This window comes from Diplotaxodon limnothrissa, linkage group LG8 (genome assembly GCF_057381915.1).
Source record: "Diplotaxodon limnothrissa isolate DT_005_m linkage group LG8, D_limnothrissa_male_GT1.1, whole genome shotgun sequence".
Lineage (NCBI taxonomy): Eukaryota > Metazoa > Chordata > Actinopteri > Cichliformes > Cichlidae > Diplotaxodon > Diplotaxodon limnothrissa.
The window spans coordinates 31,050,214-31,075,155 of record NC_140603.1 but is presented as its reverse complement, the minus strand read 5'-3'; the positions used below and the strand labels follow the sequence as shown (position 1 = coordinate 31,075,155).

General features: G+C 44.6%; 1 protein-coding gene across 1 annotated transcript in view; it reads right to left on the bottom strand.

Annotated features, from left to right (window-relative positions):
* The window catches only part of LOC146627407 (glutamate receptor ionotropic, delta-1-like), a 628,504-nt gene that overhangs the window by 58,352 nt on the left and 545,210 nt on the right, over positions 1-24,942 (bottom strand). Inside the window, exons 6-8 of the mRNA XM_085361656.1 lie at positions 23,813-23,986; positions 14,821-14,982; positions 12,547-12,666 (exon numbers count right to left, since the gene is read on the bottom strand). Coding sequence (XP_085217782.1) covers positions 12,547-12,666; positions 14,821-14,982; positions 23,813-23,986 — 456 coding nt within the window. The remainder of the gene's footprint in view (positions 1-12,546; positions 12,667-14,820; positions 14,983-23,812; positions 23,987-24,942) is intronic.

Genomic DNA, 24,942 nt, shown 5'->3' with positions numbered 1-24,942 from the left:
CCGAATCGGACAGATCAGACAAACGGGGGGGACGCGATTACTGATGAGAGACTGGGGAGGGACGGTCTCACTTTCAGCTTGTAATTAATTTTGTTTGCAAAGCAGATGCCAGCTTCGTTCTGCTCGGACGTAAAACAGGAACCACACGAACCGCCGGCACCAGCAGCCTCGCTGTTAGCAGCCAGTAAGACGGTGATGTGCCGAAAAGGGAATTCTGATGTTTCCATGTGCAAACAGACTGTAGTGAGCAGGATTTATGAAGCACATTTATCCCACAGTATCATCAATCCAGTCTTTTTGGTCCCTGTTTGTAGAACTGTCAGGTTATATTTGTTTCAGTATCTGCTGCCCTCTAAAGTTCTCTTGAAAAACACATTTTTAATGTTTTAATGACACTTTTTGCTTTTTAAAGCATCGGTACAGTCCCGATCAAACGTTTAAGATCACTTGAAAACTGGCACAAAAAAATCCTATTTTGCATGGTTGGATCTTAACAGGGTTCCAGGTGGAGCTTCATCATGCAACAAGAAGAAATGGGAGTGAGACGAAGCATGTTTTTGAGCATGCAGTTTATTAAAAACACTGAAACAGGCAGTTTTACAGCTTTGGACCATGACCAAGGCCAAATCTGTCTATAAATGTGGATTGATTGTCACTTCCTATCAGGCAGTCACCCTGTCATGACGTTCTGATGGCAAAGGCAAAGAAATGTTCCCTTTTTGAACCTGGTCAGGTTGCAGAGTCTCTCGCAGCACTGCTGAGGTGGGACGCAGTAGGACAGTTATTTGGAATATCTTATGGAACAAAAAATTCACCAGCACTGAGCCGGAGGATCCAACTGGCTTTCCATCAAGACACTGGACGATCTCGACCCAAAGCAAGGCCGTTACTGGTGCCGACTGCAGCCCCATAACCATCAGATGCCCTCTGAGACTGAAGGGCTTCAAAAGGCCTCGTCTCTTTCGGACCATCCTGATCTAAATCCCACTGAGAACCTTTGGGGACAGATGGTAAAGGAAGTTTAAAAAATGGACAAACAGTTCCAGACAGTAGATGTCCTTCGTGCGGCCGTCTTCACCACTTGGAGAAATGTTCCCACTCGTGGAAACGCTTGCATCAAGCACACCACAACATCCATACGCTCAACAATAACGCTGGAGCTGCTCATTACTGAGTTCATGTTTGGAACTTTGATTTCTGTTTTGGTTATTTTGAGGCGTGGTGCTAAGCCTTTGCTGTAAAACTGCCTGTTTCAGTTGTTTTTAAGAAACTGCAGGTTAAAAACATGTTTTGTGTCACTCTCATTTCTTCTTGTTGCACGTTGAAGCTCGACTTGGAACCTTGTTTAGATCCAACCATGCAAAATATGATTTCTGGCCATTTTTCAAGTGGCTTTAAACTTTTGATCGGGACTGTTTATCACTTTACCAAAATCCACCCACAGAGCTTCAGAAATCCTGAACTATAAATTTTCCAAACTTTCTGGAAGGCAGGAAAGCTCCACTAACACTTTACTTTCCCTCCATGTCGGCTCTCAGCTGGGGGAGTTTAGGAGATGTGTTTGGTGTGATGTTGCTTCTCCTGAAAATCTCAATCTGAATCAGTTTTAAACGCAAACGACTAAACTCTGACATTTTTTTATGCTTCAGTCACAGCAGGGGAAACAGACGGCAATAGCAATGAGTCAGTCTGTTGCCGCTCTGTGACTGAATGGGGTCAAGTTGGCAATTACACACAATTTGTTTGCTGTTAACTTGAATAAATCAGCAGCAATAATAAATCTGTTGCTTTCTCAGAAACTAAATACTAAAGTATGTAAAAGCTGATGTATTAGCTGCAGGACGAGGATTTATCTACAAAATGACATGAAAGAGGTTGCTGTCTTATTTCTACTGGAGTGTGTCTGAGACTGGAGCTGTGGGGGACATTTTTCTTTTTAGGCAATTTTCACTAAAACAGCTCGAGATGAAATCCAAGTTTTAGGTTTTCCCACAGATTTATATTGGTACGTCACAGGAGCATGAGCCACTTTACATCATCTAAAATTTCAGGCACAACCAACCACTTCTCGTGAACACCTGGAAGTTGCTGTTGTGGTTTAAAGAGACAGTTAATTGTCTCCTAATGTTGTTTAATGCATGTGATTAGACACCGGCCACATATGACAGCTGAGGTAAACAGCTTCCACTCACTGCAGACACACAGCTGATGGAGTTGTTGGCCTGACAGCAGCTATCGTAGCGAAGACTGTGCTCTTAAAATGAGAGAGGAAAAAACAGAACTCAGAATTCATTCTGCTGACATCTAGTGGTGAGGCACCCCTGTACCTTTAGACCAGGGGTGGGCAATTCCAGGCCCCGAGTGCCGGTGTCCCTGCAGGGTTTAGATGTGTCCTTGAACCAACACAGATGATTTAAATGGATAAATTAGCTCCTCGACATGTCCTGAAGTTCTCCAGAGGCCTGGTAACGAACTAACCATGTGATTCAGGTGTGTTGACCCAGGGTGAGATCTAAAACCTGCAGGACACCGGCCCTCAGGGCCTGGAATTGCCACCCCTGGTCTAGAAACAGGCATCACAGCGAGACAAACTTCAGGCTATACATTTTTGTTTCCAAGCTGTATGAAGCCTGGAGTCATTTCTGTACTGTTTGACTAAAGGAAGTAAAATAGCTCCCAGAGACTCTGCAGTTGTAACTAATCAAGACTTCAGGCAGACGGTAGAGAGACGTGCGGCAGTGACATGCAGCATGAAACAACTGTTTCCTCTGAAGATTGAAGAACGTAAACAAAACTAAACCGTGGATCATGAAAGAGCAGGATGTGGACACTTACAGAGTATTACTGTAGGTACAGCACACACCCGGGAGGCCAACATAAACATACAGGCTGTACATTTACACAGTGTCTACATGTCCATTTTACATATAGTGCGCACAATATCCATCAGCACATATGTGTATGAAGGTGCACAATAGATCGCACGTGTATTAATATTAATATGTCACAGAGAGGGTTACAAAGCAGGGGCTGCATTACATGCTAAGAGTTTACCGTATATTAGAGATAGATTTCTCTTCCTGTTTGGGGGGTACTGGTACATGATGGTGTGTGTGTGTGTGTGTGTGTGTGTGTGTGTGTGTGTGTGTGTGTGTGTGAGAGAGAAGCTCTGTGCTTGTTTTCTCCTAATGGCCATTATGCAACACAGGGGGACTCATAACTCAGAAGGAGAAGCCGGGAGATTAGATCTTCATTACTGCAGCAGCAACTGCTCTCACAGAGTGTGTGTGTGTGTGTGTGTGTGTGTGTCTGCAAGCTGCTAAATCATCTAAATTGCTATGCGTGCTCGTAAAAGTGTAAAAGTGTTCATACGTGTGCATGTTTCCTGCGTTTTGCTGCTTTTTTTCATTCACGTTTATTTGATGCAACGAGAGTAAAAAAATGAAAAATGTTTCATGTTTTCAGCACAAATCAAAAGCTGATTCGAAGCGAGACTCCCCGGAGCGATTTCCCACTCAGTCAGAGATCTTTCACTTAAAGTGAAAATGGGAAAAATCACCTCCCTCCACCTGTCGACTTATTTTCAGGACGAATTAAATATTAAAAGCACAGAGTTGTCTGTAATAGATCAGAAGTGTGTGACTGTTTGTGTTACTGAACACGATGGATTCGAGCCCCACGTTCATTCTCATTTTTCATCATCATCATCATCGTCTCCTTCGTCCAATCATCAGGCAGCTTTAACCCTGGTTTTCCTTCCTTTATTTTCATGTCCTCTCCCATCTTTATTTCATTTCTTTCATTTCCTTTGTCCTGTCCTCATTCCTCCTGCTTCCTTCCTCCCCTCTCTTCCTTTTTCCATTCCTTTAATCTTTCCTTTCCTTGATTCATTTCTCTTATTTTTATTTTCTTTCATTTCCTCCTTCATTTCTTTTTTATTACCTTTTCTTTATTTTCCCCCTTTTTTACTTTCCTTTTCCTATTTCCTCATTCTTTCTTTCCTTGTTTGTTCCCTTTTCTTTCTTGCTTCCTTTCTTCCTCTCCTTATTGCCTTTAGCTGTCTTTCCTGTCTTCCTTTCTTTTTCTCTTTGTTGTTCCTTTGTGCCTTTTACTCCTTGTTTTTTTAATCTATTTATTTTGGTTCCTTTTTTCTGTCCTTTCTATTTTTTTCTCGTCCCCAGTCTTTCCTTCCTTTTTGCTTTTCCTTTTTATTTATTTTTCCCTTTCTATGCCTCAAACTCTATTATTTTTTTCCTTTTTCTTTCTCTCCTTCCTTGTTTCCTTTTCCCTTTGCCCTCCCTCCCTTTTCTTTAATTCTTCTTTCCTTTCAGAGTTTTTCCCTTCCTTGTTTCCTTGTCTCCTTGTCCTTTCAGTGTTACATAATAAAGTTGGACCTCTTCTTAAAGGCAGATGTCCTGGTGCATTTCTACATTGCTGTGTTACCGCCTACAGTCACACATAAATTACTACGATGGCGTAACACTGTGCATAACCACACACTGCGTACTGCTCTACCACTGTCTGCATTGTGCAGATGAGGGATGACTTCAGTTATTCAGGGAGCTAATCAGGCTTTCATGATGAAACCACGGCAGCGCGCTGCTGCGGAGGTCAGGGTGACGCAGTGATGTCACGCGTGTGGTTTCATTATACCTGCTGCTCCTCGGTGCTGATTAATCGACTGTAAGACAGCAGCAACCTGTATTTACAGGTTTGGAATTAAAACCTCATCCATCCTGTTAAATACTAAGTGGTTTGATGTGGAGGAGAGCTCGCTGTTGTGAACGGGGCCGCCGTTAATCGAGGTTACCGTAACATGGTTAACAACTTTTTCACTGATTGGAAAAATTAATGAAGCGAGCGGCGTTCGCACGCGCTCGCTGTCGTGTGAACGATGGCTGCCTTCTTTCACAAAGCACGGCGCAGCGCTGCACAGCCGACTGTGAAACCGTGAAACTTAAATATGCGACCGCGCTGCTGTCGACGAACCGTTTTCACTCTTTCTCAAAGCGACTGTCGAGCGGAGGGTCGACAGGAAGTTCCATCAGACATAAAAACACTGCACGCGGTGTTAACATCCAGTGTTCAGCATCACGCTGCTCTATAAGCCAAATAAACGGTTCAGGAGCCTGTCCAGATGTGTAAGCTGTCAGATCCACTGATGCTGATGCTAAACAAGGCGTCCCTGGACTATGTGTACGACTTCTCTGCATCATGCAGCCTGGTGCAGAGTTCCTGAGCTCGTGCACTGATTCCATCACACAATCAGCTGAAGGCTTCAACATCCTGGACATGCAGCTCTGATTATCAGTCTTTTCTCTTCTGATGACATCATCAACTATGTTGAGGGAAATTATTTTGAAATCTTTCCATAGTCAGTTTGTAGTTTTGGTTTTAATCTTTACTTTTGTTAAACTCTGCCTCTCCGATGCTCTTTCTTACCCACTCGTGTTGCTGACCTGCTGCCAGTCAGAAAGTTTCCCTCCAGCTGTTTCTTCTTAGCACCGCCTACTTTTTCCATCCTGTTTTATAGAGACGTGTTGCTGCAATCAAATTCAAAGTCAGCCATGTCTCTCTTAAAGCATGTGTCCAGGTTACACATCGGATATTTTTTGCGCTCTGTTTGTGTTTTGTTTTTAACATTTTACCCAGAACCGGGTTGTGTAACACTACTTGGTATATATATCCAGCATATCCAGGCTCTGGCAGTACAGACATGAAGTCCTGACAGAAGAGCTAAAACAGGAAAAAGTCAACAGGAAATAAAAAACCTGCCGTCTGCCGCCGGAACAAGAAAAGGAAAAAGTGCAGCACAAACATGAAAACTGTGCAGGAAATGAGCGAGCAGATTACTTTTCTGGCATTTACTCAGCCGTCCGTAGCCTTCGTGGACACAGACGAGGGAAACACATCAGAAACAGCGAAGGTTAGAAAAGAAAATCTCTGATGATGTTTGGAAGCTTTATAATGTGTAAAAATGTGATTTATAATAACAAGTAAAGACAAACTCAGATCAGGACGGACTGACTGATGCACCACAGAGCAGGTAAATTACGTTTTTCTTCAATAAACACATTTTGATCGTTCTGCAGCGCCCTACACGATGGACCAGGGAGGAGTCACTCCGCTGTTCGACTCGATCGTCTGAGGCAAAGACTCCACGTCAGCCAGTGGACAGTTTGGAAAATATGAAGGCCATCAGATTTGGACTGAACTGTATTTTCACGAGTTTCACAGTTTTTCGTTTCATGCTACACTCGTCACTTTAAGTAACAAGTTACTAACTGAAACCTTCTGATGATGCAGTTAAACACAAAGTTTCCTGCAAACAAGCCTTTCATTTACAGTTCAAGTCTACAGTTTCATTGCACGTGTACAATAAATACGAATAAAGGGCTGTTCTATTCTAATTTACTTTTTCCTGCAGATGAAATTATGCTCTTCTTTTTCTTGTTCTGAGATATTTCCAGTATCAAACCTCTTTAGAAAACGCTCTGGTTGCCATGGCAAAATGTGTGTTTAACCAGGTGGCAAGTAGTTGCAGACTGCTGCTCGATGAAATCGGTGACAAAGAGCGGTCGCCGCGGTCGCCTGTAGTTTACCTCGAAGACGCCAGCGAGACTGAAAAGACGGATCAAGCTAAACCAGAAACAGTTCGCCTTCAAAGTAAAAGTTCTGCCTTGGCATTGTAACCAACAGGGTTCAAAGGCTTCCACTTTTACTTTGGAGGCGAACTCTTTCTGTTTCCAGTCTGCAAGTTTGATGTTTTACATTCAAATATGGCAGCAACACTCAGTGATTGGCTGGCTCGGGCTGCTTCATCTTTCTGAGCTCCACCTCTGCGCGGCTTGTTTCAGCACACAGCATAATGACAGCTGCTGAGACGGCCTCACAAAATCATAAAGTTTCTGTGGATATTCATATTTTCTTAATTCATTGGTGCAGATGTGTGCTCTAATGACAAATATCACATTCTGATAAATGTGAAACGCTTTGCTGTGGCTTCATAAAGCAACGAGCGCTCCATCATTAAACTACGCAGTCGTGCGTTTCAAGCAAAGAGACATATGATTGACGGGTGTTGATTGGCTCTTTGAGGAAGGGGCGGGACCACAGATTTCTATCCAACAGACTTTGAATGATTCTTCTTTGTAATGTCTCCGACTCCTTTAACTTCCTGCTTTTATCTATTATCCAAGATGGCGCCGAGTATGGCAGCCTCGTCGCGAGCTCCCCCAAGCAACGGCTTTCTTCTGTTTAATTTTACTTTTACTTTATTTTTTCGCGAGTAGCACATGTCTCCTTGTGTACGACCGACAAACCTTACTGGACATAAAAGACGGTCTTTCTTATAACTTTCCGGAGTTCAAGTTTTGCAACACGGACGCTCCGTTTGCAGACCCCCCATTCATCTCACCTGAGACGCCTTTGTTCTCTGGCCCTGGAGGCCGCAAACGCCGACACAGGGAGAAGATCTGGCGTTCTGGTTCGACTGAGACGGCGCACTTACAGACCACCGTTACCCAGTTTATTACTGGCTAATGTGCAGTCTCTGGAGAACAAGCTGTGCGAGCTTCGGGCACGGATCTCATTCCAGCGAGAGATGCGGGACTGCTGCGTGATATGCCTCACAGAAACCTGGCTATCGGACAAAGTACCGGACTCCGCAATACAACTGCCGGGGTTCTCCGTGCATCGCGCGGACAGGTCACAGGATCTTACTGGGAAAAGCAGAGGCGGTGGTGTATGTTTCATGATCAACAACAGCTGGTGTGATTATGCGAACGTGCACCCGGTCAAATCCTTCTGCTCACCGGACCTGGAGTACCTGATGATTAAGTGCCGGCCATTCTGGCTACCGAGGGAATTTATAGCAGTGATTATTACGGCTGTTTACATTCCCCCACAAGCCGACACTGACCGTGCACTCAGGGAACTGTACAGCGCGATCAGCAGCGAGGAAACCGCACACCCAGAGGCAGCGTTTATCACAGCCGGAGACTTTAATAAGGGAAACCTGAAGAAAGTCTCACCAAAACTCCACCAACACATCCATTTTAACACGCGTGGAAACCGGCTACTCGACCACTGTTACACCTCTTTCCGGGATGCGTACAAAGCCCTCCCCCGCGCCCCATTCGGCCAATCAGATCACCGCTCCATCCTGCTCCTGCCCGCCTACAGGCAGAAGCTGAAACAGGAAGCTCCAACCCGGAGGGCGGTGCACTGTTGGACGGACCAATCGGAGTCTGCGCTGCGGGACTGTTTTGATCACGCGGACTGGGAAATGTTTCACGTGGCTGCTAGGGACATTGATGAATACACAGACTCAGTCTGCGGATTTATCAGGAAATGCGTGGAAGATGTCGTCCCATCCAGAACAGTCAAATCCTTCCCAAATCAAAAACCCTGGATTAACGGAGATGTTCGCGCGGCACTGGCGGCACGGAACACCGCCTTTGCCTCCGCGAACACATCGGACTACAAACACGCACATTACCAACTCCGGAAGACGATCAAAGCAGCCAAACGTGAGTACAGGGACAGGGTGGAACAACAGTTTGACAACCCTCGGAGTATGTGGCAGGGACTAAACACGATCACAGACTTTAGAGGGAAAACCAGCACACCGCAGACCACGGCCTCTCTGTGTGAGGATCTAAACGTATTCTACGCTAGATTCGACACGGCGAACACCATGAGACCGGACAGTGTGCGCACCGCGGATGACGTCAGTGCGCACACTGTGTCTGAGGAGGATGTGCGGAAGTGCTTCAGGAAGGTGAACGCACGCAAAGCTACTGGTCTGGACGGGATTCCCGGCCGCGTCCTCAAGTAATGTGCGGCTCAGCTGGCTGGAGTGTTCACGCACATCTTCAACCTTTCCCTCTCTCTGTCTGTAGTCCCAGCCTGCTTCAAAATGGCCACCATCGTCCCTGTACCCAAATCCTCCACCATCTCCTCATTGAACGACTGGCGACCTGTAGCCCTGACCCCCATCGTAAGCAAATGCTTCGAGAAGCTGGTCAGGGACTTCATCTGCTCTGCACTACCCGACTCACTGGACCCTCTACAGTTTGCATACCGCCACAACAGGTCCACTGATGATGCCATAGCCCTGACACTACACACTGCCCTGTCACACCTGGAGAAGAGAGACACGTATGTGAGGATGCTGTTTGTAGATTACAGCTCAGCATTCAATACCATCGTTCCCTCGAAGCTGGACAGGAAACTGCAGGATCTAGGACTGAGCAGCTCCCTCTGCAGCTGGATCCTTAGCTTCCTGTCTGACAGACGCCAGGTGGTCAGACTGGGCAGCATCACCTCATCCCCCATCACACTGAACACTGGTGCTCCACAGGGGTGTGTACTGAGCCCTCTCCTGTACTCACTCTACACCTACGACTGCACAGCCACTAACAACTCCAACATCATTGTGAAGTTTGCGGACGACACTACAGTGGTGGGTCTTATCACCAACGGTGATGAGACGGCTTACAGGGAGGAGGTCAGCGCCCTGACCCACTGGTGTCAAGACAACCATCTCACCCTCAACGTCGCAAAGACAAAGGAGTTGATAGTGGACTTCCGGAGGTGCAGAGAAGTACACACCCCCATCACCATCAACGGCGCTGCTGTGGAGAGAGTGAGCAGCTTCCGGTTCCTTGGCGTACATCTGGCTGAGGATCTTACGTGGTCAGTACACACAAACAAAACAGTGAAGAAGGCGCAGCAGCGCCTCTTCTTTCTCAGGAGACTGAAAAGATTCGGCATGAGCCCCCGCATCCTCAGGACCTTCTATTACTGTGCCATTGAGAGCATCCTCACTGGATGCATCACCACCTGGTATGGCAACAGCACCGCCTACAACTGCAAAGCTCTCCAGCGAGTAGTGCGGTGCTCTGAACGGATAATTGGAGGTGAGCTTCCCTCCCTCCAAGACATCTACAGGAAGCGGTGCCTGAGGAAAGCGGGGAGGATCATCAAGGACTCCAGTCACCCCAGCCATAAACTGTTCAGACTGCTTCCATCAGGAAGGAGGTTCTGCAGCATCCGGTCCCGTACCAGCAGACTGAGAGACAGCTTCTTCCATCAGGCCATCAGACTGCTGAACACGTCATAGACACCTCAGCTTCACTACTGGAACTTCAACATTATGCACTCCACACTGTTTACTCTATTTAATTTGTAAAATATGTGTACACACACACACACACACACACACACACACGTAGAAAAATATTTAGTATACACATCCAGAAATGCATATACTATTATATATTGTACATATATTATTAGTTTCAGATGTAGCCATTCTTGTATTTTGCTTGTTTACATTATTGTATTTTGCACAACTCTGTTGCTTGTGAAGCTCGCACACAAGAATTTCACTCACATGTGCTGTACCAATGTACCTGCACATGTGATGTGACAATAAAAGTGATTTGATTTGATTTGGTTTTCCTTAAATTACAAAAGTGGATTTTAAAGGGCAACGCTCCAGTTTTACTCTAAATATAATTTCAACCAAATACATCAGACGGCAGCCGGTTTATGTTTGACTGTCAGTTTTAATTTTTCACATTTTTAGACCCTTTTCTGCAGATGACAGGTGCCTCTGTAGAGGAGCTACGAATCAGGCCGATGAGTCAGCGCAGTCGCTAAATCCAAACGCACGTTTTCTCTTTAAACTGCTCTTTCTCTGCTTTCCATCCTATAAAGAGCTGATTGTGTTTTTCCTGCCAGCTCAGCAGCAGCAGATGAAGTCAGCTGACATTCATATCTGTGTCATTACAGAGAGCGCCGCTATCAGACGCCGGTCGTGTAGCGGCAACATTAACAGCAGGCCGGAGGACACCCTGCAGCACTGTATGTGACTCTGAAAATAACCCAGAGTGGGCTGTAATGGGCTGTAGCGCCTTTAATGTGAGTCACTGATACACGTGCCTGTTATGGCCTTTTTGCACTTTTGCTACTATAATAAACCTTTTGTTACCAACAAAGCGACTCTTATGCTGTCTCCTGCACAAACACGTCGCTACAAAACCTGAACAGATTTCCTTCCCGGAGGCTTATGTAGCGATCAGGCGTAGATTACCCTGAAGGTGTGCTGTGGTATCACCAACATGTTAGCAGTATGTCCTTTAAGTCCTCTAAGCTGCGAGGCGGGCCTCCGTGGATCGGACTCGTTCGAGCTACAGCAGCTCGCCTTCGATCTCTACGTGCATCAGTGAGCCTGCAGACCAGAAACAACTAGAAGAGCTGCAGTCCTGGAGACGCTCTGACCCAGTCGTGCCTGTCTGATGGGTGTAATAACTAGCGACCAGCTGTATGTGGAGTTTGCATGTTACCCCCTAATCTTGCGCATCGTCAGCAACACTGAAAAACACGCCGTCATGACTCAGGAGCAAAGACTGTATATAAAGGCGGACATCGCCACGATGCAGTCGCACTGATTCCTGTTCGTTGGGTTAAAATCCCTTCATTGCTCAAAGGTTAACGCTCCACCTGAAGAGTCTCACCAATGAAAACAGAATAAATGACAATTAAATGAAAGGAATAAACAGAGTTCATTTAAGGTCGTACAGCCGTTAGTTGCTCTTCTAGGAGTAAAAAAAACACCAGTGGTTAGTTTTCACCATCCTGGATAAAGCGAAGCAGCGCCTCAGTTTCCAAACCTGAGGGATCCAGGTGTGTTTTCCTTCCATCACATCAGCAGTTGTTTTCTCTTCTCCAACTTCAAACTTCAGCACAGAAGCTGCACGTCCAGCCCCAGCAGGGCCCAGGTGCCAAAGCTCAGTCTGAGCACTTAATGTTGAAGGAATCCCCACGTTTAATGAAGCAGAGCCTTCGTGAGGATATGAAAGACGCAGGCTGGGAGGGGCGGGCACCAACCGCAGCGCTCCGCTACGGCCAACACAACGACCGATGACGCTGAACTCCACCGACAGCAACAACGGCAGCTAATGGCGCTCCTCTGTGCGCCACAGGCTAACGCCGCTCTGAACAAACACGCCGCAGCGACACCGTCGGACGGGTTTGTGGTGTGGATGTTTGTCTGAAGCCATTTCCACAAGTTTAACCCCAGAAACGTGTGTGTGTGTAGATGTTTAGACATCTTTGTGAGGACAGAAAATTAGCATGAGTTTCAAGACATTTCTGAGACTCAAACTGTGGTTTTAGTCTCAGGGGTACAGCAGGGTGATGGTTAGGTTTAGGCTCAGCTTTCATTTGTGATGGGTTAGGGTCGGGGCACCTAGTGAGACCATTATGTCAGTGAGACGTCCTCACTGAGATATGGAAACCAGTGTGTGTGTGTCAGACAGGGTGGATTATCTGGTTCCACTTCCCCAAAAACACACGTGACACAAACACATGAAGAACTGTGTTTTGCTCTTTACTGAACACAGCGACGTGCTGGAGAATAATCAAAAATCGAATATTTTAGCTTTATTTGTTCCTCCCCCAGGAGGAAAACGTCTTCCGAGATCCGACACACACTCGGGCGACGTCGACTGCTCATCTGTTAAAGTATGAACTCACCCTCTTGATGTCCTTGCCGAAGGTCTCGCTGAAGCTCGAGCCGAGGATCTCAAACTGGACGTGGGAGTTGGAGCCGTTGTCCTTAAAGTCCATCGTACCCGTCAGACCTGTGATATTTCCCTGAAGAGGAGGGTGGCAGACAGAGAGGAGAGAGACGGGGGTTTAGAAGTCACGCAGGATGATCTGTGCTCGCCGTCTGACACAATCAGGCTTTCCCCAGAACCTTCAGATGCCCCACTTTCTTCTTTTATTACTTTGTGACGATCTTTGACTCGAGCTGCTACCTTCTTTACCTGCTACCTGATTATATTTGGTTATTTCAGGAACAGTTTGTAATCCGTGTTCAAACGAGACACGAGCTGAGAATGACAACTTCCTGTGCTATTGATGGATTTATGCTCCAGAAATCTGTCAATTTACCTGAACAATGACAGGCAGCAGGCCTCTTTTGTACTGGGAGCCTCGCAGCAGCGTGTATCAGCACCCATGCCAGGGGATAAATGCAGCAATACTACAGCCGTACACGTCTATGTTAAATATGAACACAAATCCTAAAAGCCCCTCCTGACTGAAATAATGAAAAACACGAGTCATCCACAAGACGACTCTTTCAAATGAGGATAACGTGTATGAGACGGGAGCATAACCCTGACCCCCGTCCCAGCAATCAGGCAGATGTTAACAGGTTAAAGGGGCAAGAAGAAAGGACCAGGTGACCTCTGAAACACCTGCTGCTACACTTCCTGCATCTTTAACACCGACACCGAAAATGTGAGGAACGCAGAGATCCCAGGGTGCAGTGGGAGCCAATAAATATAGACCTAAATATTTGATGACCATCTTTATCAGGTCTGGCTGCTCTGCAGAACGATGAGGCGCCATATAGAACATCATCAGAGTCTGACTGAATGAGTTCAGCCCGTGACTGCTGTGCCGCTGCCACGAAAGGCCACGGATGAAATGTCACTTCATGACTTCCATCAGTTCGTGTTGGATGTAAAGCATGACTGAAGACGGTCATCACAGCAGGCCGGCCAACTAAATGTTCCTCTGTCAGCAGCAAAGGTCACGTTCGTCGTCACCTGGAGGAAATTAATGTTTGAAAATGTTTGGCTCTTTCAAAGATGTGTCCGAGTAAACGCATTCAACACACACCTGCCAGAGGAGGGACGCCGCTTTTCACGTCTTCGGATACGCGCGACATAAAAAGTTCTCGGCTTCTGCCATTTTTCACTCAGCGAATGTCGTCCTGTCTTTAAGTTATCGTCCATTTCATCAGCAAAGTAGCCCAGACTCGTCTGGGGGTAATGACCAACTCTGAGGTGAGACGCAGCAAAAGTGCGTCCATAACAATCAAACTGACAAACGACCGCCTGGAGCTTCGAGGTTGGACGGGGAACCTCAGAAAGGGCGTGTTTGAGATGGAACAAGACCGAATGAATGTTTCCATCGCTAACCAGCTGGAATAATGGCTGCGGCAGTTTGAGGATTGTACAGCTCACATTCAGATTCATTACACTTGATGGATGCTGCAGGTGCAGCTCACGTTTGTTATTTCCAGAGCAGTTTGTGAAACGTTAAATGCAGCAACCTTGACCTCCGAGCGATGCCGGTCCAGTGCAGAGGCAGGACAGTTGGTCGTGTGAGGAGTCACAGCCTCATCAGCTCGGAGGTGAGGCTCCTCCCCCTCATCAGACGAGCTGCTGTTTTCGGCAGCTTTTTGGTATGAAATGAGAATTTTAAGCGGCCGCGTGCTCTGTCTGGCTCGTCCGCATACAAAGATGACTGCAGGAGTAATAATCCTTTGGTGGAACTCTGGATATTTCTGTCAATATCATTCAAGAACATGATGCTTTATGACTTTTCTACAGGAATCTGTAGGAAAGGAGCGCTAATGAGCTCGGCGGTGGTTACTCTGATGCGTGTCAGATAAGCAGACTCGTGTTTTAATAAAACACAATTTCACTGCATCTTTGATGTGCGATTGATTTTCTGTTGACAAAGCAGCTGTTTGTTCTTTTATTTTGAAAATTGTACAAATCAAATGCTCGCCTCGACTTTCTTTAAATAAATAACAGTTCTGAGAAAACTTTACTATTTTGAACCAAACTGAATGAGAGGCTGTACAGATAAAACTTCTTATTTGCACAGTTTTTGTAATGAAAGAAAAAGGCGAGTACTCGATTCAGGGTTAAATTCTTCCATCGTAAGTTTGATATCAGGGCTTAAACCAGCGGGCATGTTTTGGTCTGCTCTACTCTGGATGTGTTTTACCTTCTGGATGGTCTCCAGCATGGACCAGCCTCCGTTCCAGGGCTTGGTGGACTTCTTGATGCAGTTCAGGCTGGCCATGCTGTGCCACTTCCTGTCCTCCAGCTTCCTGTAGAAGGCGTTGGCAAGCATCAGCACGCTGTCGTACAGGTACAGGTTGGACACCTGAAGGCGAGACACGGGCAGGGTGAATACACGTGATCGCTTTTTCTTTCGATCAGTTTTTCACTGACTGTTACGTAACATCTGTCGAACGTGACGCGTGAAACAAACGTAACGTCACATCTGCAGGGCGATGAAGAATATAGATGCTAATATTTACTGTATGTGTGACAAAGATCTACGTTTACAGAATTTTCACTCTGGATCTCGAGAATGAAATCGTAGGTTTCTGCGAGTGAACACGTGAACGGGAGATGTGACGTGATTGGTGGAAGAGGACATTTATGAACATCTGCAAACACTGAGCACGTGTGACACAGCTGGATGCTGACACACACACACCCTACTTTTATTCTACTCTGTAATGTAAAATTATCATTATTTTAACTTTCGTGATCAGCTGCATGTTTTGTTCTGTCGGCCAGGTGAACGATCACGTGAAGATTTCATTCCTCTGTGATGGGAAACAACATCAAAATTTCTGGATCAGACAATTAATAAAGTCGTTGTTACATCTTATGGCTTCTGTCTCTTGCATGTGGTTAGTGTTACATTTCACAAGCACCCTCACATCATCTGTGACAGCTGACCTCTGTTACATGAAGCCTGCAGCACGTCTCCATGTGTCACTGAAGCACACATCAGTGTACAGCACACACCTGCGGCGACCTGCTGTGAGGCTCCTGCTTGTTTGTTGGCTTTCTTCCCCAACATGTAGCACCTACGTTCAGCTGTGCTTTCCTCAGTCGCTCTCTGATCCTCAGAGTTGCTCCTGTTGCACTTTATTCACGTCTGCACGAGTAGTTTGTGCCCAGAGGTCACAGAAAGCAGGCATGGACGTCCACCTGGAGCCTGATGATGAACTGTAACTCGCTCAGATCTTTCCTTGGTTTGCTCCTCTGCCTGCTGTGTGCTGAGCCCAGTTTACCCAGTAAAAGCCCTGTGAGTGCTTATTAAGGCTCGACTCCCGCTTATATTCACTGCATTGACCTGAGCCTGACTGAAATATAGATTAAGATGCTCTCACCCTGGTTGCATTGTACAGGTGTAACCCAAATGTCTCCTAATCGTCACTTTATCCTGATGGCATTCTTTGAAAACATACTCATCCTTCCTGTGCAGCACCAAAGAACATTTAACCCTCTCTTACACAAATTACTGAGACACCTCCCTCTGAGTGAACGCACAGCGAAGCCGGCAGAAGCAAGAAGAAGAAAGTCACAGCTGAGGAGGGAATGAAGCGGAGCATGGGATGGAGACGAGACTGCTTATTAAGTTTAAAATGAGAGAAAATCAGCCTGAAAGGATGGAGAGGAAGAAGAAAAGGGAACAGGAGAGGAAACAGGAGAGGAAACAGGTGAGGACAAGGACACAGTGAAGAAATACGACGGCGCACGCAAATGTACAGAAACAGGAAGATAATCTTCTGAATAAAAGGAAAAATTTATAATAACGCCGCCGCCGTGATGTCGGACGTTTGGTGAAAACTACAATCATCTCCACAAATGTCAAAATCAGGCAGAGAAAGACAGCATTTGTCCTGAATTACAGTAATTGTTCTGTTTGCTGTCTGTAAATGTCAGCGGGAATAATAGTCAGTTACTGTGTGTGTGTGTTCGAGCTAGCACAGAGGTTATTGTGCGCCCTCTGCATGTCAGCGAGATAAACTTGAATTTGATGGCTTATTTTTCACGAGGCAAACTGGCGTGTAAACTGAGAGGCGGGGAAGCGGCTCGGCTTTCGTACACGATTCATACGTGAGAAAAAACGACAGCTCCATGAGGCTTTTAACTGCGAGTAGTTTGAACGTGAGCAGCGGCCTTTGTGAGCCGTGTCCTGGTGAACTTTTACTGTGATCTGACGTCCATAAACCAGAAAGCCCAGAGATTGTCGCGTGTCTGCGTCCCCTTGTTGTCCACAAGCTGTCCTTTGGCATCACTGGTGCTGTGGATGTGGCGGTAGCGGCCACTGAGATGTAACGGACACGTTTAACAGGCACATGTGGTCCTCAGGGGGAGGTTGGAGGGCCAAATGCTGCCTTCTGATCATAAGTTTTTCCTTTGCTTGTTACTTCCAGTTCTAATCACTGGTTAGGTTTACGTACCAAAGACAAAATAAATGTAAACTTCATTTATCTCAAGGATGGGAAACTCTTCGGGAACGGCTTGTTTGGGGTCAGGCGCTGAGGCTACGTTCTATGGAACGCCAGGACTGCCATAATGAATTAATTAAATACACCATTAAATAATTAATTAAATGTGGCAATAATTAATTAAAATTGGAATTAATTAATTAAATAAATAGTTATGATATATGTAATTAATTAATTATTGACACATTTAATTAATTAATTATTGACACATTTAATTAATTATTTATGTATTTCACATTTTAATTAATTATTGACACATTTCATTAATTATTGACACATTTAATTAATTATTTAATGATATATTTATTTATTTCATTTTGGCAGTCCTGACGCCTGGCTCTCATCATGAAATAATTTTATCTGTCAGCCTCACCCATCAAACTCAGGGGGCGGGGTTAACGCTGATCGAGTCAAAACCATTGCTTTGGCCTGGTGGCCATTGTTTCTAGCACACAACAACTGGCATGTGGAAGCTAACAGAACTGAGCTTTGAAAAACCCTGTTTGTGTGTTACCAAATACCGTTTTAATATTTTTTTAGCCGAGAATGTAGTGGTTTAATCTTCATGTGTCTGGTCGGTTTGTCAAGATACAGCCTCTTTGCAAAAGTGTTTCGATGATTTCGGAGATGTCTGCCCAGTCTCACGGCAAAGCGTGGGATAGACCCGCTCGCCTCGCAAGCAATCCCACCGACAAAGCGCAGGCCCCGGTACACAGCTGTAGTAACCCCCGCTGACTTCTTTTACTGAGGTTATATTTTTCGGTGTTTTATTTCCTGATGTTCTTATGTGTCCTACGTGTTTCAGTCGCCAATTCTGAATTATAACTAACATTAAAAACATGTTTAAGGAGGAGAGAGAGCAAATAAATCTGTTTAACATCTGATCTTTGGGTTTTTGTTCAGTAATCAGCGTGACCTGTGTATAAACGCATAAAAGAGATAACGTTGGTGTTTCCGTCATGTAGTAACTGCTGGCTTTAACTGTACAAAGGTTGTTCGACACTATGAAACACATACAGACTTCATGATGTTCGGCTAATATTTTTATTGTGAATATTAATCATGCTGACCTCGCTCTGTACACCACGCAGCGAGGTCAGCATATCCACGATATCCTCAGCTCCATGAGTTAACACAAAGTTTCCCAGCTGACTATCTAACTGCCAACTATTCCAGAGACGTGAAAATATACAGCATAAAGAAAAGTGTAAGAGACTCAGCAGCAGATTAGAATAACAGTTATACATTTAATAAATCACCAAATGAATCCAAGAAACGAGCAAACCTGTTCCGACAATTTGAGTTTGTATTCCCTCAGCTGCAGACTCGCTGCTGTTTAAATGTTTGAAAAGGAAGATTAGATATAAAAAACGTCAAACATAGACTCAGTCTGCCTTCACATTTGATATGAGGCCAGCACGTATAGTGGCCTCAGCAGGCTATTACTGAAATACACATGCTATATCATAAACTATGATATAAATAGGGAGGTCCTATTAACATGTTTAGTTTTAAAGGACACCTTCCTGCCTTTAGTCTCATTCATGAGCAGTATTAGTTTTCTTCTAACATCCAGAAGTCTGCACAATGTGTTTCATAGTTTGTAACAAGCCTTTGACAGGTAAACATAACATGACCGAAAAAGCAAAAAAAAAGAAAAAAAAAAGAGAGAGAGTGTTGACATAAGAAGAGAAAATGCTCTCAATTATGGAGACAGGCAAATGGTTCATTTATGTTTGATGTGTGTTTATTCCTCCCTAAATATCGTCGGTGAAGTTCGCCATGCACGTCAGATTTTCCTGCGCATTTTTATACCTCTGCCAACAGAGAGAGAAAAAATCACATTCTAACAGACAGCTGGTGCTTAGAATACAGTTGAATAACTATTAAAAAACAGATGATATTTAGATGATAGTTCAGTCTAACACATGTGCCAGTGAACCATTAAACGTCTGTGAAACTATGCAGTTATGAAACGTAACTTTAACCTCAGCCAAACCGATTTGCTCAGTTGTAAATAAAACAGCGAAGTAAACGTGACCCGACAGACAGAACCTGAGTGAATGAAGTCCAGCGTTTAACCACTGAGAGCTAAAACTCAGCTGAGGTTTCAAAGCTGTGTGCCGGTGATTGGACATCAGCCGCTGATAAAGCTGTTCGCCTATAAAGTGCTCTGTAAGGAAACGAGCTCCAGCAGCTCTGCGCTCGGGGAAAACACTATATTTACTTATCTTGTGCAGAAAAATGCGCTGACATTGCGTTATATCGAGCACCAGCTGCCCAGTTAAACTGTGACTATCACCAGGTAACTAGGCGTGTTTCTTGAATTAGCAGCAGGTGTTAAACAGCTGACAGATGAGGAGGAGGATGCATGCAGGTAAACTGAGGGTCTGCTGAGCTGATCGCTGGTTTCGTGAGAAAAATGTCAGCTCGTTCTTTATGTTACAGAAGCACAGAGACACAAGACCAGGCGGAAAGAGACGATCGTTCGGTGAAAATGAGAATCTGCGAATGCAACATGTGGAACACGGAGAGTGGAATATGTAAACAAACCGGTTAACGTAACCCCCTCGGTGCACTCTGCATGCTAACTGTTAGCAGAGCTAGTGAAATCTCTGAAAACATCTGAGCACTTTTGCAAACATGTTCTATGTTGACAACCTGACCAGACATACGTCGCGACATTCGCGGCTAAAACACTGTTAAAAGTGTAGCTGGTGACAGAAAAACGGGGTATTTTAAAACTACACCACCAACATTGCTGCCTGTGATTTGATCTGCATTCTGGGATAACTGGCTGCCCCAAGTCTACACAAGCAATCGATTATCTAGGATCGACCTGTTTTGACTTACTTTGCACGGCAACCAATCAAATGTTAGAGAAGCTGCATGGGCAGCGTTAACCCCGCCCCCTGAGTTTGATGGGTGAGGCTGACAGATAAAATTATTTCATGACGAGAGCCAGGCGTCAGGACTGCCAAAATGAAATAAATAAATATATCATTAAATAATTAATTAAATGTGTCAATAATTAATGAAATGTGTCAATAATTAATTAAAATGTGAAATACATAAATAATTAATTAAATGTGTCAATAATTAATTAAATGTGTCAATAATTAATTAAATGTGTCAATAATTAATTAAAATGTGAAATACATAAATAATTAATTAAATGTGTCAATAATTAATTAATTACATGTGTCATAACTATTTATTTAATTAATTAATTCCAATTTTAATTAATTATTGACACATTTAATTAATTATTGACACATTTAATTAATTATTTAATGGTGTATTTAATTAATTCATTATGGCAGTCCTGGCGTTCCATAACGTTCACACGTACACGGGTATTTTTGAAAACTGAGATTTTCCATTTTCATTTTTTAAAAGAAGTTTCGAAAAAATATCTCCGTCCACATGTAAACGCCAAAATCAAACGCTGTCAAGGACATGCCAAATCCTAACCGTGTAGAAGTCCAATCAGAAGTCCAGACGCCTGGGAGGGAACGCGCAAACAGGTACAAGTTTTTGTTGTTCTGCAAAGGCAGCGAATTTTGTGGAGCTTCTCAAGTGTCTTCATCATTTCAGACGTTAAGAACTAAAGACAGTATTTTAGTGGCTCTGTTAGCCTGAACACTTTACGTTAGTCTGAGTAATAATCATAACTCACAGACTCACAACTTAGGAACAGACAAAGTACGTACACATACATACATTTAATGTAAATCGCCAGGGTCGGGTTAGACCTCTGAGGGTTATGGAAAGATGATGGTGTGGGTGAGTATATGCCTATTAACAACAGTAACCTTGACGACATGGGAGTGACTGTTGCATCATAACCCATCATGATGCCAAAGGACACCTTAATGCATAAATTAGCCACACCAGAGGTTTGACAGAGCAGGGCTGAGCGACTCCCCGGGGATCACAATAGGCTGGCATGTCCTTGCCTCGAGGTATGTGGAGTACATGGGTCAATCAAAAGATCTCAATATTTAAAGTCCTGCACGTGACTGTAAAGTAAGAACTTTAGTTTCTCAGTAGTAGATATTCTGAGTTTGTCCACAGAGTCGACACTAACTGTGGTTTTCTGCAACAACAATAACAAAACTCGAGGTCGTTTGGGAGAAGGATGATGAAGATGGAGCTAGTGAACAAGGGGAAAAGGAGACGGCCCACGGGAGGTGTGTGGCGAGAGAGGACATGCAGGTGTTTGACCCGACAGAGAAAGAGTCAGAGGACAGGACGTGATGGAAACAGATGGTCTGTGATGTCCTCGTGGTTGTTCTGGGTCATCAGCGAGTCTCTGGTAGTGAACTCTGTCTAAAAGTTTGTGTCCTCATTTAACATTAAGCTGATGTTTGGATGCTGGAAGCTGATCTGACAGCTCTGGTACACTCGGTGCGTGTGCACAGTATTTGAGTGGGCGGCTGAATTTTATGAATGCGCTCATGAATTTATGGATGTGCATCAGTGATTTGTGCAGCAGAAAAAAGTTTCAACACCACAAGTTAAGACAGGACGTGTGCGTGTATTCGCCCGGGTCGCCATCACAAAACAGGACGTACGACAAGTGGAGAGAAGAGTTTGACCGAGGAGGTCTAGAAGACAGGAAACTGATTTTGCTTCTCATCACATTTCTCTTTTTCACTTAACTGAATAATTTGCACCCATAATTACTCATCCCATCAGATTAATAATTAGTCCCTTTGAATTACTGCTTCATTCCCTCAGACATTTTAATTCATTCTCTGAAGCATTCATTCATTCAGCACTCTCATTATGGAGCCTTTGATGAGCGAAACACATCTATGTGAATCTTCATGTTTGAAACACATCTCTGTGGTATTTTTGCCGTTGTGTGATGAAGGTCTTTGTGTCCTCCGGAGGACAAAAGGCTGAGGACAGATGGAGCCATGTGAAAGGAAAAAAATGGAGACAAATTCCTCAGAATAAATTAAACACTGACCACACAAACTGTTTGAAAACACAAATTCCTAAATTATAATGACTTATCCAAAGTGTTCCTCCACACAGAACCTGGACTCCAGTGGATTTTTCAGTGTTTATTCCCACTATTGTTGTTTTTAAAGTATCCTAACAGGGAAAAGTGCATTACATGTTGCAGAGGTACCACTTTGCATCAACTCAGGTCTAAGGCTACGCTCCCACTGCAGGCGAAAGCGCATCAAATCAGATTTTTCTGACCCTGTGCGACCATCTATCCGATCATGGTGTGACAGTGTGAACGGCACAAATCCGATATTTTCCAATCCGATCTGGGTCACTCTCGTATGTGGTCCTGAATCCGACACATATCAGATGTTTTAGAAAGCTGCTGTTTGATGGTCAGGTCGCATTAAATGCGTCTTTTACGTCACTGACACGAGACAGACGCCGATTATCAGCGCCAGAGAAGACATCGCGAACGCTTCCTGGCCATCCCGTGAAACTGTTGGGAAGACAACGTGAACATTTTATTTGTTCTGCATAATCTGCAGATTCTGACAGAAATCTGCAGCTATCCTTTGAAGCAGCGCTCCTCTAAAACAGCAACAAGGATCATTATTAGGTTATTTACATTATTATGTAAATAACAAAATAACTTAAAGCAAAAATTGGGAAACGTAAAGTCCGAAGTCTTTACATTAAGGCCATCAGTCAAACAATATAGTTTGCTCTGGGTCTAAACAGAGCGCGCTGTGTGTGACGTCTTCTTTTGCGCATGCGGCCGCTTTGAGCGTTCACACTAGAGCGCGTTTGCTGTCGCATTTTATTTGTAGTGTGAACGAGCAGACAAAAAAATGGGATTTGATCAAAAAATCTGAATTGAGCATCAAGACCTGCAGAGTGAACGTAGCCTAAGTCATCATCAGCGACCTAATCCTAACTCAAACCCATTCATGCACACTCATCGTGTGCAGGGATGTCAATTAATTCTGGTGTTTCTTTGAACTGTTCTTTTGCACAGTGGAAGGATGGTACACCATACATCTTTAATAAGTTTAAAAAACACGAGTTGGGTCCCCAATTTATTTGGGATTTTCCCTGATCCACACAGGTATGCATACAGGCTAAAACATACTCAGACACCCAGAAATATTTGGGTAAATGTCCCTTAGCAAGTTGCACCTCAGTCGGATGCTTTCGGTATCCATCACCAAGCTTCTGGCATAATCCTGCACTCTTCTTGGCAGAATTGAGTTAACTTACACTGGGTGGTTTCCTGGCAGAGACACATCCAGATAACTTTTACTTACGGTTGTTTGAACCTTGGAATATGCAAACCTTCCAAACTTGTGTAAATGTAAAGTTCTCCTTCTGCAAGCTTCACTGAGTTCCTGAGTCTTGGTCAGTCCAACGAGTGCTGTCAAACAAATCCTTTCTACAGTGCAAAGAGAGACTACCTGCTGCAGCCGGTCCTGATCACTGTGCAAAGGATTTAGGCCTTGGCCTCGTTGGGTTAAAGACATTGCAGAACCTTCAGCACCAGTTATTAAAATATTAAAGCGGGCGTTTGTATGTATATATGTGAGTCTGTGTGGATTAGAGGAAACCCCAAATACACTTGTCCACATTTATAACAGAACTCAGGGAGGCATGACTTTAAAGCTAGCACTACTTTCTGCCATAGCACAACCTTTACTGCACACTGAGCTGAATTCTTGTTACCTCCAGGTTCTGCAGGTGTCCTTCCTGCGGGTCACACAGCAGCGAGGAGATCCGGTGGTTCTGCCTCATGCAGCGGGTGCTGCTGTCCTTCAGCAACGGGAAGATCTGCCGGATCACCGTCATGCGCCCCAGTGCACTGTGGGTAAGCTCCAGGATCTCTGTGTCGCTGATTTCCTGTGGCGATGAGACGGCGGGACAAAGCGAAGGAGACGTTATTGACCTCGCTCGGTCTGTTTGTCTGCATATTAACTGCTGGAGGTTGAGTGTTTGTCTCCCGAGAGGCCGGACGAGGGTTTGGTGAGAGGCAGATGCTGATTGTGGCAGATTTCTCGAGTGTTTGTTTTTGAACCCTGCGCCCGATGAACAAAAGTATGTTTATTTCATCTGCCGTGTTAATTAACTGCAGAGAATGTGACGTTTCACGAAGAAAACCAAATGTCAGTGTCAAGCCAAACGGGAAGGACGGTGCACGTCAGCCATTTAAAAGCTTCTTTTGTGCCTAATTGCTTTGACGAGAAGAAAGCCAATTATTTTCTGTGAGGTGTAATTACAGATAGCCTTGGCCGAACTCTAAAAGCATAATTAAAAATATCTATGAAGAATATTAGCTTTATTATGTTTTATAACACCAAACATAATTACAGTCTACATCTTAAGTAAAAGCGAACGCAGCGAGGACTTGCTGCAGTTTATCTATTAGAAAAGTCCACTTTCTTCTATTTCTGTATGTACGTCGCCTTCATCCAATTAAAAGTGAACCTGTAAACAAAAGTCACGCAGACTTGTTGCTCATTTATTGCACGGGTTTGAAAACATGTCATTCTGTCAGGCCAAAGGGTTTAAAGTCAAAACAAGCTGGATTCCAGGTAATTGCAGCGATGGCATTAAGTTCAGTTTGCTGGCTGAAGCATAGCTCCTCTCCCTCCTGCTGAACACACAAAGACGTACGCGAGCCTCTGTGCTGTCTCCGTACACGGCGTTTCAAAGGTAGACAAAGCCTGAAAGCTGCTTAAACCTGCTTTCTTTCTAGTGGCCACTAGGGGGCGATTACTCCTGCTCCAAAAAACGTGAGCTGTGTGACCTATGACCTCGGTTTGGTATTCTTGGGCAAAATGAAAATCATGCTGGCA